General features: G+C 37.3%; 3 protein-coding genes across 3 annotated transcripts; 2 read left to right on the plus strand and 1 right to left on the minus strand.

Moving 5' to 3' along the window:
* The first annotated feature begins 3,259 nt into the window (after positions 1–3,259).
* On the plus strand, positions 3,260–7,704 carry LOC141618047 (V-type proton ATPase subunit C-like). The gene is made up of 11 exons (XM_074435167.1): positions 3,260–3,545; positions 3,665–3,733; positions 3,828–3,955; positions 4,047–4,146; positions 5,394–5,461; positions 5,550–5,691; positions 5,876–5,992; positions 6,370–6,495; positions 6,660–6,743; positions 6,841–6,920; positions 7,148–7,704. Exons 1-11 carry the CDS (start codon positions 3,432–3,434, stop codon positions 7,245–7,247), a joined length of 1,128 nt encoding a protein of 375 aa, XP_074291268.1. The 5' UTR covers positions 3,260–3,431; the 3' UTR covers positions 7,248–7,704.
* Positions 7,705–8,896: 1,192 nt separating this feature from the next.
* On the plus strand, positions 8,897–11,669 carry LOC141622035 (pre-mRNA cleavage factor Im 25 kDa subunit 2-like). Its single transcript, XM_074438111.1, has 7 exons — positions 8,897–9,238; positions 9,889–9,934; positions 10,104–10,197; positions 10,267–10,343; positions 10,431–10,517; positions 10,620–10,730; positions 10,986–11,669. The coding sequence occupies exons 1-7, from the start codon at positions 9,117–9,119 to the stop codon at positions 11,055–11,057; spliced, it is 609 nt and encodes a 202-aa protein (XP_074294212.1). The 5' UTR covers positions 8,897–9,116; the 3' UTR covers positions 11,058–11,669.
* A 1,091-nt stretch (positions 11,670–12,760) lies between these two features.
* Positions 12,761–13,745, minus strand: LOC141622034 (arabinogalactan O-methyltransferase 1-like). The gene has a single exon (XM_074438110.1). The coding sequence runs from the start codon at positions 13,677–13,679 to the stop codon at positions 12,930–12,932; it is 750 nt and encodes a 249-aa protein (XP_074294211.1). The 5' UTR covers positions 13,680–13,745; the 3' UTR covers positions 12,761–12,929.
* Positions 13,746–15,290: the final 1,545 nt, after the last annotated feature.

Genomic DNA, 15,290 nt, shown 5'->3' on the forward strand with positions numbered 1-15,290 from the left:
GTTTACATTTCCATCATGTTAGAGTAGTTGCATTTGTCTAAGGAGGAAGGGAAACCATGCGTGACTAAGTAAATTGTAAATGTTAAAATGAGGCTAAGTTAAATTGATAAATTGTTTCTATCACATGTTTGCATCGTCACGTTTAATCTATGTTTAAAGGCCTTATTCATTGATTAATTTTGTTCATTCATTCTAAAAGTCGAGAGGCACGGAATTGAATTAGACTAAGCATGTGTAGTAGGACGACCTAGTCATGGACGAGAGTTTATCTAGGACCCGGTCTATGGTTGACACTAATATCGTAAGGTGGGTGTCTTTAAGCCTAAACATTTATCGTAAAATCAACTTCCTAACTTGACATGAGCATTTACATAATTAACATGTGTGACCCGACCTCCCTAGACATTTTCTTTATTATTGTTTTATCATCACATCAAACCAAACCAATCAATCAACCGTTAACCTACCGAGATAAAAGTTCAATCCATAACAACTAAATTATAAACTCCCGTCTCTCTGTGGTTCGACCCCTACGTACTACATTCATTTGTTTTGCTAGGGTATAAATATTATTTTTGCATAGGTATGCGATAGCCTATCAACGGGTCGGTTAGTTTTTGCTAGCTCTAGGTACAGCCGTACAGTGTACAATGTACATGGAACCTTTTTTTTTCCAATAACTATTGGCCAAAATGATAGTGATAAATGAGGGTTTAACCATTTAAAATGTCTTCTTATCCGATAAAATAGTTTTATGCTATAATCATTTTTGGTTAACAATAGTTAATGAGTAAGACGGCGGTACAATATACAACTTTCACACTTTTTATAATTTGCCAAAAAACCCGTGGCATGTATATAGGCAGGGCCGTTCTGGTCGTTTTGGGGGCCCTGTGCGAAATCTTATAAAGGATCCCCGGTACCATTTTTATTAAAAGAATAATTGAAAAAACGTATGTTAACTATTTTGAGTAATTTTTATATGGCTAGTTTATTTCTCAATTCTAGAAGTAATATAGTACATAAATATATTTCTTTTCCATTCTTCAATAACAATTAATTAGCATGGTGGTTAGTTGGATGATAAAGTAGAGATGCCACCCGAGTTCGATTCCCCATGGTCTTATTTTTCTGAAAATTGAAATTGAACAACACATTGTTTAAAAATTTAACAAAATTTAACTTGAAGTGGGAATCGAACACAAGATCATTGGCAATATATACCATTACTCTTACCACTGAGTCCAGCTGATTAATATGCTAAAATTACGCGCTAAATTAATTATTAACTAACACAGATATTTCTTACGATTGGGGCCCCTTCAAGTCGAGAGCCCTGTGCGGACGCACCGCTTGCACGACCCCTGGGCCGGTCCGATATAGGGGCGTCTTAATAAAATTAGGGCAGTGATATTGCCACCGTTACTTTCTTTAATGCCACGAACTTTATGCGTAGTGAGACTTGTTGACTTAGATATTTACCTTAATGATTTCGTGGCATTTGTATTGTTGGTCGTGGCAATATGCCGTCCCTAAAATTAGAAGTCTTGTAATAAAAGCCTATTCTTAAAGCAAACTTATCGATCCAACTTTCATAATGAAAACCTATCAGAGTAATAATCGTGGAAAAGTGTAGTGACTATTCAGTAGCCATATAGACACCTTTTAATAATTTTTTTTTCTCATTTATGATTTATCTGATAAAACGTTCATATTTCTTATCTCAAAATACTTATCATCACACATCAAATTTGGCCCTAAAAAATTGGAAACTTGGTGCCATCGCTCCACTTGCACATGGTGTTAAACGCCCTTGTATTTGTTGTATGAGAAACAAAGAGTCAGAGTATACTCCATATTTCATTAAAAAAGTCAAAATGCTCTTGTTTCAATAAAGATGCATGGATGTAACCAAATGTGTTTGGTGTGGTGGTTGCTCACCTCATCCCTTAACCATGAGATCAAGGGTTCGATCCCTTCAATGGGAATGGAGCAAACTCTTTGGCCAGCCGTTTACCTCTTCGTGAGAGCACACGCGGCGAGAGGATTATACACTGTTGTCGATAGTGAACACCCCAATTTACACAAAAAAAAAATGAAGATGCTTGGATATACCAAATAAACGCGGAAAGATTATTTCTAAAGATGCTAATTAGTTAACCGATAAAAATATAAAGTTACTACAAGTGATGCATAGAGATATTAATGATTTGGGCCGAGTGGTCAAATCTCATGACCATCAAACCTTGGTCACGAAGACTTGCTCTTAAAGTCTCAATAAGTCAATAGCATCTAATGACTTTTCATTAAAGGTCTATCCATTTTATCCTGAAATTGTTTACATATTCAATTCTAGTTCATTTCGGTCATTTCCATTTTAGGTATATACTTTGATGTAGAATACTAACTGTATTGCATTACAGAATGTTTTGGAGCTAAACCGCTACATAAACTATTTGTGTGGAAACAAGCACAGTACCTTAAGGTATCTTGGAAGTCGTAACTATCCTCCTACACTTTGTGATCTACCCTTTAATGCATTGGTTTGAGCCACGGTTCTAAATGCGTAATCTAATAAACAACGCTAAATTACAATAATTTAGCGCTCAAAGATGAATGATATAATTCTCAAACTTAAACACAAGAATTTCCAACGATACTTATATATCAAGAAAAATCCAATAACACAGCATCAACTAGAGTTTTCACAAGAGTACTTGTGGATTGCTAAATTACAAACTAGGGGATAGATGACTGATTACCTCCATAATTGGATGGGCTCACCGTGCTACGTCTAAAGCTATGCTAATCTAATTTAAGCCACGAATCTACAATTTAAAGATAGACTAAGTTGTAGTTGTTGTTTGAGTTGTTCTCTATTCGGATGAATGCCTCTTGTATATATAGGCAAATACCCTGCTTCTTGATAACAACTACGTACTTCTTAGTGAGGAGGCGGTTGAATAACCGTCGAGTCTTCTCTAAACTTCATCCATGCGCCTGATATAGCTTCCCCTATTCCAGTGTTTTTCTTCTTGGACTTCGTTTATTTTCAATATGGGTTAATATGACTTAGGCCCTATCACTTGTTCTTTAGCGTATAGACCCACATACTCTTAAAATAATAAATTTAGTACCTTTGACTAAATTAAGCGCCAACCCAAACAATTTGATTTCGAAGCTAAACCGCTACGTCACTTAGCGGTTTTCCCACGGTAAGTTTTATTCAACAAAACGCACACCATTGCAAAAAAATTCGACCCAAAAGCAAACGACAATGTAAAAATCCGATCGAAAAGCAAACGACAAATTATCCGGGAAGACATAGGATAGGAGTAGGAGATCATGTTTTGAAATTGACTTACGTACCCCTCTCTCCCTCTTCAACAATCAAACAAAGACACGAAAAGAGTGATCACAAGTTGACAACAATGGCGACACGATACTGGATGGTGTCTCTTCCAGTACAATCTTCTGTTTCAACTCTCTGGTCTCAATTGCAGGATTCCATCTCCAGACAATCTTTCGATACTCCTCTTTACCGCGTAATTTCTCATCTTTTCTCTTACTTTTCTACCGCTCAATTTTTGTGTGTTTATGTTAATCATACATTGAATTTCAACAATTTTGACCTAATTTTGCGAATTTTGATCAAATTTTGTAGTTTAACGTCCCCAATCTTCGCGTCGGAACCCTAGATTCACTCCTTTCCCTTGCCGACGATCTCTTGAAGGTACAAATTTGCTTATTTTTCAACAATGTGTGTTGATTTCTACGAATTGTGGTTTGAGTTTTGTGAATTGAATTGAATTGGTGTATGTGTATAGTCAAATGTGTTTGTGGAGGGAGTGACGCATAAGATCAGGCGTCAGATCGATGAATTAGAGAGAACGTCAGGAGTCGATGCCGGATCTTTGACTGTTGATGGAGTTCCGATTGATTCTTACCTTACTAGGTGACGTCTTTGGCTTTTACTCAATATTTGGTTGAATTCTATTGAGTTGTGAATTTTCGATTACAATTGGTGAGTTTCGTTTTTTGGATAGGTTTGTCTGGGATGAAGCCAAGTATCCGATTATGTCTCCGTTGAAGGAGACAATTGGTAGCATTCATAGCTTTGTTTCTAAGGTTGAAGATGATCTTAAGGTACTGTTTTGACCTACATTTTTAGTGCTTTCTTTTCTCTTGATTATATCATATTTTGTTATATGTAACTGGATATGCAGCTATGATTTTAATGAGGTTTATGTTGCAAGTTGTTTTAATGATTACTTGATTAGTGTTTCTCGAAATATTGAAACTATCAGCTGAGTGTTAGATCAAGTCATAATACCCAATTAGTTGCAAGGATGTCTTGACAATTTCTGATTAAGCAACAATATAGTCCTCTGGTAAAGTGCACCTATAGGGTGTCGAAATAATGGCAATCGGTTGGCTTTTTTGGATTGTAATATGGTTTAGTTTTTTAAATTCTAGCGTGATTATAGTTTCGCAAACTTGTGATTATATTATTGTATGCTCCGAACTCTTGATTAATTAATTGAGTGCTCTTTTCAACCAAAAAGACTACTGGTGATAGTTGGGATTCCATGCTAGCTCTTGAAAGAGTAACTTATGTATTAGACTATTAGATATAGATATCTAGATTTCAAACAAGTACCACAATAGAATAAGCTCCAATAGTTTCGTGATTTGCTAAAGTTGAGCGAGTTTGGTTACTCAGGTTTGAAGCCATCGATTGATGGTTACCCTGTTTCATCCTCTTCTGATCATTATTCTTTAGGGCATCCACTGTTGTCTTTCGCAGCTTTACCTCTAAACAAAGTGATCTCTGATAAACTCTGTGAAGGCTGGTTGTGAGAACTGAGAAACATGCAATGAATTTTAAGATTCATAGAAACACCATATGAATTACATGCAATGAATTACAGCTATCAGTCGGGTCCTGAAAGCATAATCTATGACTTGCAGATAAAAGTTAAGGGTGGAAACTTCTTCCACAATCTACATATAAGATGTTTATAAAAGATGCTTGCCAAACATCTGCGAAGATCTAAAAAATTAAGAGTATATGATCAGATTATCAATCAGCTTACCATATCCTCAAGATGTCTAGAATCTACAATGAAATTCATTTGACTAACAAACTGTTTGTGGAAACACCTTTTAAACATTGACTAACAAAATGTTTGTGGAAACACCTTTTAAACATTGACTAACAAACTGTTTGTGGAAACACCTTTTAAACAGTGTAATATGTGAATCCCAACGCATGATAAATGTATTTGGTTCTGATGGTGCTGCATTAGACCACTTCCACCCTCTGAATTGTATAGTTTGCTAGTTTGAGATAAAAATTGATCATTTAAACCTGTAAATTTTACTTTTGTTAGGTCCGTGTTGCTGAGTATAACAATGTCCGTAGTCAACTTAATGCAATAAACCGCAAACAAACTGGCAGGTTAGTTTTAATTTTTTTTTTTATGGCAGTGTATCTCCAGTAACATTTTGCTGGAAGTCTTGGCTGATTATGTTTGTCACTATCTCAGCTTAGCCGTGAGAGATCTCTCCAATTTGGTAAAGCCAGAGGATATTGTTTCATCAGAGCATTTGATAACACTTTTGGCAGTTGTTTCCAAATATTCACAAAAAGACTGGCTGTCAAGCTATGAGACATTGACTGACTATGTGGTAAAGGCTTCTTTTGCTAGTCATTTGATAACTAAGAACAAAAAATAGTGCCATGTGGATATCGAAAGTGGCGAAAATCATCATATGCCAACATATAGTTGCATTTATTTTCTATGGTCTTTTGTTGCAAATCAATGGTCTTCCTTGCTAGCAGCTTTCTTGACACTAAATTGAGCCTTTTCAGGTCCCTAGATCATCTAAAAAGCTTCACGAGGACAATGAATATGCTTTGTACACAGTGACTCTTTTCAACCGTGTTGCAGATAATTTCAGAATAAAAGCACGTGAAAGAGGGTTTCAGGTGCTTTGGTTTCAATTTTTATCTATTTCACTTCTGTTATGTCTTCCTTGTTGGAATGTTCCATTAATGCGCGTATATGACATGAAAAGATCAAAAAAATTTGGTTTCTTCCAAGCATATTGGACATGCTGGTGTCGACTGAAGTACTGAACCCTGCTTTTATTTCTTTTATGATTCTTAAATATTTCTTTTATCTATTTACCTTCTTTTATGTCTTCCTTGTTGGAATGTTCCATCGATGGACATATGACATGAAAAAGTCGAAAACTTTTGGTTTCTTCCAAGCATGTCGGACATGCTGGTATTAACTGAACCCTGTTTTTATCTCTCTTATGATTGTTAAATCTTATTTGTTCATTGTATCTGATAATAATCAGGTTCGAGATTTTGAATGCAACTCTGAAACACAAGACTCAAAGAATCAAGAGTTGGAAAAATTGGCGCACGACCAAGAAACAATGAGAAGCTCCCTTTTACAGTGGTGCTATTCTAGCTATGGAGAGGTAAAAACTCTCTGAAAACGTTTTTGCACTTCATGGTTAAAGTTATTGATGAGCTAGTTCTAGCTAAATTGTTTATTTGGAAGGATAAAAATTGTATTTATAGTTTGCAGAACACAAGAAATGAGAGTTGACATTTGTAAGAAACTAACAAAGTCCGTGAACAGGTATTTAGCTCATGGATGCATTTCTGTGCTGTACGTGTCTTCACTGAGAGCATCTTGAGATATGGATTGCCACCATCTTTCCTGGTATCTAGGCCTTTGACCTTATCTTTCTCTATATTTTTAGTTAAGTGGTTGCCAACTTGCCATTCATCTAGTACTGACCTTTTTCTGGATATCGTAGGCATGTGTTTTGGCCCCGTCTCAGAAGAGTGAAAAGAAAGTGCGCTCAATTCTTGAACGTCTTTGTGGGCCTGCTAACAGGTAACGACCAATCTGAATCTATCAAATCATTTATATCAAGCTTTTTACTATCGTTTTGCTCTGGTCGTATTGTGTATTTTCACAATGTAGATATCCTCATTTCCTCATACAGTTCTATGTCAATCACACAAGACCGTTTACTTTTAAAATAGAATGTCACATTTGTCTCCTCATGACATACCTGTTTTAGTTTTACTTTGTGAATAATCAAAATTTTCTGGGCGCAGCATTCACTGGAAAGCAGAAGATGAAGTTGGAGTAATGTCTGGTCTGGCAGGCGAAGCTGATACCTATCCATATGTATCATTCACAATCAACCTTGTCTAGGTTAATGACTACTATCTTGTTAACCTGGGTTGAGTCCGAGCATTGAAGGTAGAGTGCCTGTAGATCAGCATTTGCGCAATTCTTTTTTTTCACGCCTTGGTTTTGCCATAAAGGGAGTTGTGCTCGATATCTTCCTATATGGAGCATTGCAAGTCCCTTTAGATATTGTGTTCTTTCATCACAGTGCGGTGAAGTTTCAAAAGCTTTATTGTTTGTTGATATTGCTCAAAGTTTATAATAATCCTCAAAGGCATACTATTTGCATGTAGCTTTGAGGAAATTGCCATTTCCTATACATTTGATTTGTATGTAAAAGAAGTGGGGGAACAAGATGTACATCACCTTTTATCTATTTTATTGCTCCATGTCAATAAACCATCTACAGTTGGTCTCTTGTAAAACCGATGTAATACGAACAACTGCGTTATTTTATTTGTGCTTTGATTTGGTTGTCTCACTTGAAAATGTAGCTCAACTGATACAGGCTGAGGTATTGGTAAGAGGCACAACAGCGCGATTTCCTGCAGGTTTCGGATAATAATAAGTGGCAAATAGCACCATGAGTCTCTTTTGTTGCTGGACAAACATCCACATCAATGCCATGTAGACTGTATTAGTACTCTGTACTCCAGAGTGCATCTTGCTTTGAGCAGCAGGGCCCGATCCTTCTTGACGTGTGTGGTTTGGGCTTCTTCTTTCACAGTTCCCGAGTAAACACTATTTCATGTAGTGGTTTTGCTCTGAAATAAAATAAATTAAAAACGAATTGATACGGCAGCACCCAGCAAGTCTTCCTTGTGACGGGTTGTACTTTGCTTTTGTCTTATCTACTCCACATGGGTAGTACTTGACCCGTCGCAAGCTTGCGACGGATATGCCCGGCACAAATGATAATTTGTGTTGACACGGTAGGAAGCTGCTACGCTACGTAGCGGTTTAGCTCCGAATAACTGTTTTCTATACACTGAAATTAGAATTCTGAATGCATGTATGTTGATTTGTATTGCATTGAGCAAAGCCGTTAGGTGAGGCCCTAGGGGTGATTACGAGACGATATAGCTAGCGTGAAATTCGAGATCGGCTCAGTCGAAGCTCGGTCAAAACTCGGCTCGAGAGCTTAACGAGTCAAGCCTAGCTTATGTTGGCTCGGCTCGAAAAGCTCGCGAGCGGCTCAAACTTGTGTAACTAGATAAGATATTGCTCAGGTTTTATAAAAATATTTGATCATGAATATGTCTTTGTATCACACATATCAAATGTTCTCTTTTATTTGCCTAATAGTTTTATAAATAACCCTTAAGCCTTGTTATTGAAAATATCGAAAGGAAAAAAAACCCGACAATTTAGCAATCATATATATATAGGCCCGATTTGAGCTTGAATTTGGCTCGGGTTAAAGCTCGCAAGTTTGATAGGGAACACAGTTTTTTCAAGCTTGAAATCGGCTTGAACTCGAGTTTAGTTTCACAAGCACAAGCCGAGCAAGGCCAAGCTCCGACTCTGATCAGCTCGTTTTTTATTTTATTTTCCATTCTAATTTATGTGTCTAGAAGTAAAGTCGCTACTTGAAAGAGCCGCTTTACTCCTAACCGGAGGAAAAAGATTGAATACTACATAGACCATTCGTTGTAAATATTTCGCCTCAGCCCAAACCCGCTAATTAATTACACGTAATTTTTTTAGAGCGGGAGTGAAAAAAACGTTCTGTAAGCTCACTGTCCTACACTCAAACAGCAAACTATTTAAACAACAATTCCCATATTTGTATCTTAACAACCATTTATCCATTGTTATTAACTCTGCAATTCATAAAACTTTCCTACATTCTTCCAAGAACTTGAATTCCACTTCATTAAACAAGGAAAGACGATGAACTCACGTCATCCTAAAGTCGATGTTTACCCATTATCTAACTATAGTGTTGAGATTAAGGGGGCTAAAATTCAGAGACGTACTTGTGATGCTGCTCGCTTTACGCACATGGAATACAAGTTTGCATCTTTCACTTGAATTCCCTTTGTTTTTGTTTGTTCTGTTTTTCTTATTGTAGTTAGTTATACATTTTGTTTTCTTGATTGTATGTAACTCAAGTTTGCATCATTTCCTGTTTCTTGAATAGTATAGTATAGTTATCATTGTATTAACTCTGTTGGGATTTCTTCCTGTTGCATGGTTTTAGTGGATTGTTGTTGTTTTCTGGTGCAAGAATCGTCGTTTCATACAAAAAGACGGTCTTGGATTCGTCGTTTCATAGCATGGTGTTCTAAGCATTTTAGGAGCTTGAATTTTATTGGTTAATTTAACAATTCTGTTGTCTGTTGTGCTTGTTCTTGGATCCGTGTGCTCGGAATTTTTGCTTCTTTTCATCTTGAGGAGCAAAGAGTTGCTGGTTTAAGTTACAGAACTTGTTTGTTTCCTGCATTATGACGAAATGAAGAATTTGAGACCTGTAATCTTGAAAATATTGGTGAAGTTGGTGTTCTGCGTAGCATTGTGCGATTTGCGAAACTGTATTAAACTCTTTTGTTGGTAGTTTATATGCAAAATTCTCTTAAAAATGTACCAAGTATTCGACTAATCGTGTATTTGGTATGGATTATGGAGCCTAATTGGGTTTCTGTTTCGCTTGATTTATTATCAGGTATTTGAAATACGGCATGAAAACGAGTGTGGAAGGTATTCTACTGGTATGTTTCTAACTCTTTTTCGGTCAAATGGCATGGCCTTATTAGTTTCCTAATGGATTATGATAATACGAGCTTACTGGCATGTCGATTTTCCATGGTTTATTTAGTTTACGTCCTGAGGATTGTGTCGTGTGAATAATAATATGTATAAGGTGGCTTGGTATTGCAGGTTCACGAGCACAAGCATCCACACGTACTGATGCTCAAAAAGGGAAACGCTTTCTACAAACTTCCTGGTGGCAAGCTGAGGCCGGGCGAGGATGGTAATTCTGATCTCTCGTAATATTTTCAGCTCGATATTTGAGGAGTGCTAAAACTCGAGTAATTTGCAGAAATTGAAGGCCTAAAAAGGAAACTGTCCAGAAATCTTGCTTTTAACCAACCTCCAGAATTTCAGCCAGATTGGCAGGTACTATGTCGTCCATCTGTATTATCACACGAAAACTCTCTGGTTTTACGACACTACTGAATATCAATTGATGTTTTCTTGTTTCAGATAGGACAGGAAGTGGCTATGTGGTGGCGTCCGAACTTTACAAAACATATGTATCCTTACTGTCCGCCACATATAGAGAAACCAAAGGTAAGTTCCTTTCAAGTTCAAAACTTTTTATTCTACGGACGCTCTGTCGCTCTTACTTTTTTGTTCACTGACACTTTTAGTCCTTGTGTTTCGTGAATGCAGGAAGAGAGAAAGATGTTCATAGTGCATCTGTCTAATAGACAAGACTTTGTAGTGCCAGGGAACTACGACCTTGTTGCTGTACCATTCTTCGACCTCTATGACAATCCCCAAGTACGTACATTAATCAAGCTTCACGTCTTGCATTTTTTCACCGTCTATTTATTTTCATGGTTGCATTGCTGACTTAAATAATTAATATCCTGCATTTTTTCACCGTCTGGAGGAAATAAAATGCGAATGCTTTGTTCCGCTTCCTAGTGACTACTGTAGGACTTGTATGTTAGGCATTCAGTGTTGCTGTGATTACATGTCTGTTGCATTGTAAGAGATGAAAAGTAATATTGCTCAATATTTGGTTGATGACAGAGGTACGGACCCGTTTATTCATCCATTCCACTGCAGCTGTCCAGATTCGACTTTAAAGCCATGTCTCTCTAGTCTGAAAACTAATTCTCCTGAAGAGCACCATCATTCTGTGAATTCTCCCATGTTATTCTGATCTTCGGTTGCTTGACTTTCTCAGTTATGTTTTGTAAGAAACTGGTAGCGAATCACTTGCTGGAATTTCCAGGTGATTCTAATTCACTGATATTAATTAGTATCTGATAGTCTGATGTTAATACAGTAGCATATTCATATTGATTGGTATTTGGTACAGTGATTGGCATCAAATCAGCGGCTTCGCGTTTAGTCTCTATTAGAATTAGAAAACTCGGTTGTAAGCATTAGAAAAATTGACGTTGTAGCTTATTTTACGCACCAAAAACTGCAAATGATATATGAACATTTTGGTTGAGATGGTTTCTTGACAATTATCTACTGGTGCAGCGAGTTAACGAGATATGATCGCTTCAACTCTTTCCTTTTTGCCGCGGAATATCCATGGTCTTTTCATAGTCTTGAAGATTTAGTCAATTACTTGTTTTCAGCCATTTCTTCTCATTAAATCTGCACGGACACACTATGTAGTATGTACCTATATGATGTATGTTAGACAATGTATGTAACATTCTAACCTCTTGCGTTGAAGATAGTAGGTAATTGTTGGAGTATATAGCTTAAGAGTTAGTTACAGAGTTAGTTATCTATTGTAAGAGTTAGTTACAAGCTTTTAATATCAGAAGGCTTATTACTCGGATTTGAGGTAATCAAAAATCATTTCATCTTTTTAGTAGGAACTTTAGGAGGTTTCCGAAAAAAGATTTGCGAAAAAAATTGGTTATTTTTTTTTTCAACTTCGGAGCAAAAGTCTCTATTTCATGTAGCGGTGTTGCCTGAAATAAAATAAACAAAAAAAAAACCGCAAGAAAATCAAGTATAGTAGAACGCCGCTACGCTACGTAGCGGTTTAGCTCTGACATATTTTTTCTTTATATACTGAAATTAGAATTCTGAATGCATTACATGAGATGACTTTTTTTTTTTTTTTTTGATGACGAAGAGGTTGGATCCTCCCCGGATACAGGACCCCACCCTGCTAGGCGCCTGTACCATGTGAGTTCTTTCCCGCGGGGATTATTCCCTCCCCGGGCGTCAGGTCCCCAGGAAAGTGTTCATCTAGGGAATCGAACCCAGGACCTCGCAATTCCTCCTTAGGAAGCTTTGAGGTTACCCTGAAATTCCACTAGACTCACACATCTTGGGTTACATGAGATGACTTTGATCTTTGCTTCTTTTATTTATTTATTGATTTTTTTTTTCCCGATTTAGTGTCATAAAGTAAAGTCGCTACTTGAGGGAGCCGCTCCTAACTGGCAAAAAAGATTTAATCCTACGTAATCCCATTCGTAGTAAATAGTTTCGCCTCCGCCCAAGAATACTACTCTGTTAGCGAATCAAGGAACTTCAACCATCAGTTTAAGCTTTTGGTTGAGATGGTTTCTTGACATGGTATCAGAGCCTGGTGACCAAAAGGTCACGGGTTCGAATCCCACCCCCTCTATTCTAAAGTGGATAATCAGAACAGGCCAGGGAATCCCGCCTGCACCCACACTTCAAGCCCAAAAAGAAAAAAAAGGGCCTTCGTGTGAGGGGGAGTGTTAGCGAATCAAGGAACTTCAACCATCAGCTTAAGCTTTTGGTTGAGATGGTTTATTGACATACTCGTAATTAATTACAAAGTTGTGTCAGCTCACAGTCCTACACTCAAACAGCAACCATTTATCCATTGCTATTAAATCTGCAATTCATAAAATTTTCATGGTTGCATTGCTATCTGCTGCTTTGCATCTTATGTGGGATCGATTCTCCTTGAATGCGAATGCTTTGTAGTGATTTGTGTGTCTAATTAAGCCTTAACGGAAGAAGTATTTAACAAAATGTGGCATCATCGTTGATATTTTTTCCAAAAGGCGGTATCTCAAAGTGCCATAATCTCCCTACACCACCAACCTTATATTTTTCACACAAAAACTCCATTGCATACGTCTTTTCCACGTGTCTATCGACATCATGCAAGTATATGTGCGTATTTCCAGCGCGTGTTCTCCCACGCGCCATCATGGGCATGGAAAAAATGGGTGCCATTCGTCCTGGGTGTTCGGGTTCCCACCCCCGAGGCGCGTCTATCATAATCACGTCCCATTCCTTTTCGTACACTTGATCCGGTAAACTCTCCAAGGCTAACGGGCACCCCCGGTTACCTTTCAACAATTTTCTAGGGTGACAATCGGGATTGTTTCGGTACGTCGCCAGTAGCCCGTCAGCGTCTTTGAGTTGGGTACGATACGACACCGTTTTTACATGTAAAAAGGGAGCGTCCTTGAGTACTGATTCAACCCACTCGGCCGAGTCTTCTAAGAAAAGTGTAGTCCCGTTCGGGTTAAATGACGCCCACATGACCGAGTCGTAACCAAGCCCGAATATTAGGAAATTGCATGGGGCCTTTGTACGTAGTACGCTAAACGATTGCATAATCTCTTGTAACGATTGTTGTGGAACGATTTTTGATGTTGCATAATGCAATATCGCCTCTTGTTCGATTGTTGTTGCCGGTGGCTCGATGGATTTGATGACTTGTTGTGGATTTGATGACGAGTTGTCGATTTTTATAACAAACATTAACAATGCCCCCAACAATGAAACTAAGAAATGAGACGATTATTAAACGTACTTGGCTAAAATTGTTTTTTATTTGGTGAATAATATTGTTGTCGCTTTTCATATTGTTTGGTATCGCCCGTATCGGTATGATCTGTGTTTAAACTTCATCAGAACTCGAGATTAGATGATAAATGTATGGGAGATTGATGGTGCTAGATTAATGGAATCACTAGTTGCTATGTAAATAATAAAAATGATGGTGGTACGGATTCGACGGAGGAATTTACAAGTGACGGTCATTTATTAATGGAAGTGTAGAACATTATTGTTGAGTTTTCCTTTTTTTTTTTTTAGTTGATTTACTTGGAAAATTTATTGTGGCAATGAGAAAAGTTTAATGATTTTATTGGAGATAAATTGGTAATTTTTATATTTAAAATTCACCGAGGTTCAATACATTTTAAAAATATTAAAAGGAGCATGAATGATAATGTTTTTAGGTATATTTTTCGTGTCAGTATCAAAACCTTGATTTCATAGATTAACATAAGTTAATCACAAATTCTCATTTGTGACGGCCGATATCCGTCACAAGCTTATTACAGGTCAAATAAAACCCACATGAGAAGATAAAAACAAGTCATTTGTAATTCCCTATGCATTCTACTTTTTGTCTTATCTACTCATGTGGTTGATACTTGACCCGTCACAAGCTTGTATCCGTCACAAGCGAGACCTATTGTAAGTTAATTCATGTGCGACTATTAAATTTCTTTTGAACAAAAGAGAGTACATTTCTTCAACAAACCAGTAACTATAAATTGAAAAAATGTCTTCCTGAACAACGACCTCTAATTGTGACTACCATACATTCTTACAAAAATTTTTATATTCCAGAATGTCAATAAGTCGATTCTAATCCAAATAAGTGCTTAGACATACCTTTTGATATACTAGTTGGTTGCACGGCACGCCGTCCCCCAAGTTATTTTGATCGTTTACGTTTCAAATGCATAGTAGCGAAGTTATTTTGATTGTTTACGTTTGAAATGCATAGTAGCGAATCTTGATTTGGTTTGGTTTTCTATACATTTTGACTGCTTTGCTTTACATAAGCATTTGGAAGTAAAATGAAGAACGGAGTGATAGAATGTAGTGTTTGTCGCTCGAAGTTGATGTCCCCCACTTCTAAAACTGTGTCCAGAGCTTATGATCGACACAAGAGTAAGGTTTCGTCCAAGCAACGTGTTCTTAATGTCCTCTTGGTCGTGGGTGACTGTTTTCTAGTTGGGTTACAGGTGAGGCTAATATGGTTTGATTATTCGTTGTTTAGTACTTTCTCTGTCCCGATCATTTGTTTATGTTAAATCATGCAATGGGCTTGGGGCCGCATCCCAAGGCCTAAAAAGGAAACTGACCAGAAATCTTGCTTTTTAACCATCCTGAAGTTCAGCCAGATTAGGATGTCTACCAGTGACCGTGTTTTTATCCTTTGTCATCGGAATAGAGGAAATCATCAAATGGATCAAGAATTTCACACGAAAACTCTCTGGTTTTACAACACTAATGCAAATCAAATTTCTGGTTGACCCTGTCAAATAACGTCAGCTTCGACCAAATACAGAAGCT

The sequence above is a fragment of the Silene latifolia genome, chromosome X (genome assembly GCF_048544455.1).
Source record: "Silene latifolia isolate original U9 population chromosome X, ASM4854445v1, whole genome shotgun sequence".
NCBI classification, from domain to species: Eukaryota; Viridiplantae; Streptophyta; class Magnoliopsida; order Caryophyllales; family Caryophyllaceae; genus Silene; species Silene latifolia.

Coding starts and splice junctions, on each gene's coding strand:
- LOC141622034 (XM_074438110.1), bottom strand. CDS start 13,679: ATGTTTGTTATAAAAATCGACAACTCGTCATCAAATCCACAACAAGTC.
- LOC141622035 (XM_074438111.1), top strand. CDS start 9,117: ATGAACTCACGTCATCCTAAAGTCGATGTTTACCCATTATCTAACTAT. Junction 10,344..10,430: donor AATTTCAGCCAGATTGGCAG/GTACTATGTCGT, acceptor TTCTTGTTTCAG/ATAGGACAGGAAGTGGCTAT. Junction 10,731..10,985: donor ACCTCTATGACAATCCCCAA/GTACGTACATTA, acceptor GGTTGATGACAG/AGGTACGGACCCGTTTATTC.
- LOC141618047 (XM_074435167.1), top strand. CDS start 3,432: ATGGCGACACGATACTGGATGGTGTCTCTTCCAGTACAATCTTCTGTT. Junction 5,993..6,369: donor CACGTGAAAGAGGGTTTCAG/GTGCTTTGGTTT, acceptor GATAATAATCAG/GTTCGAGATTTTGAATGCAA. Junction 6,496..6,659: donor GCTATTCTAGCTATGGAGAG/GTAAAAACTCTC, acceptor GTCCGTGAACAG/GTATTTAGCTCATGGATGCA.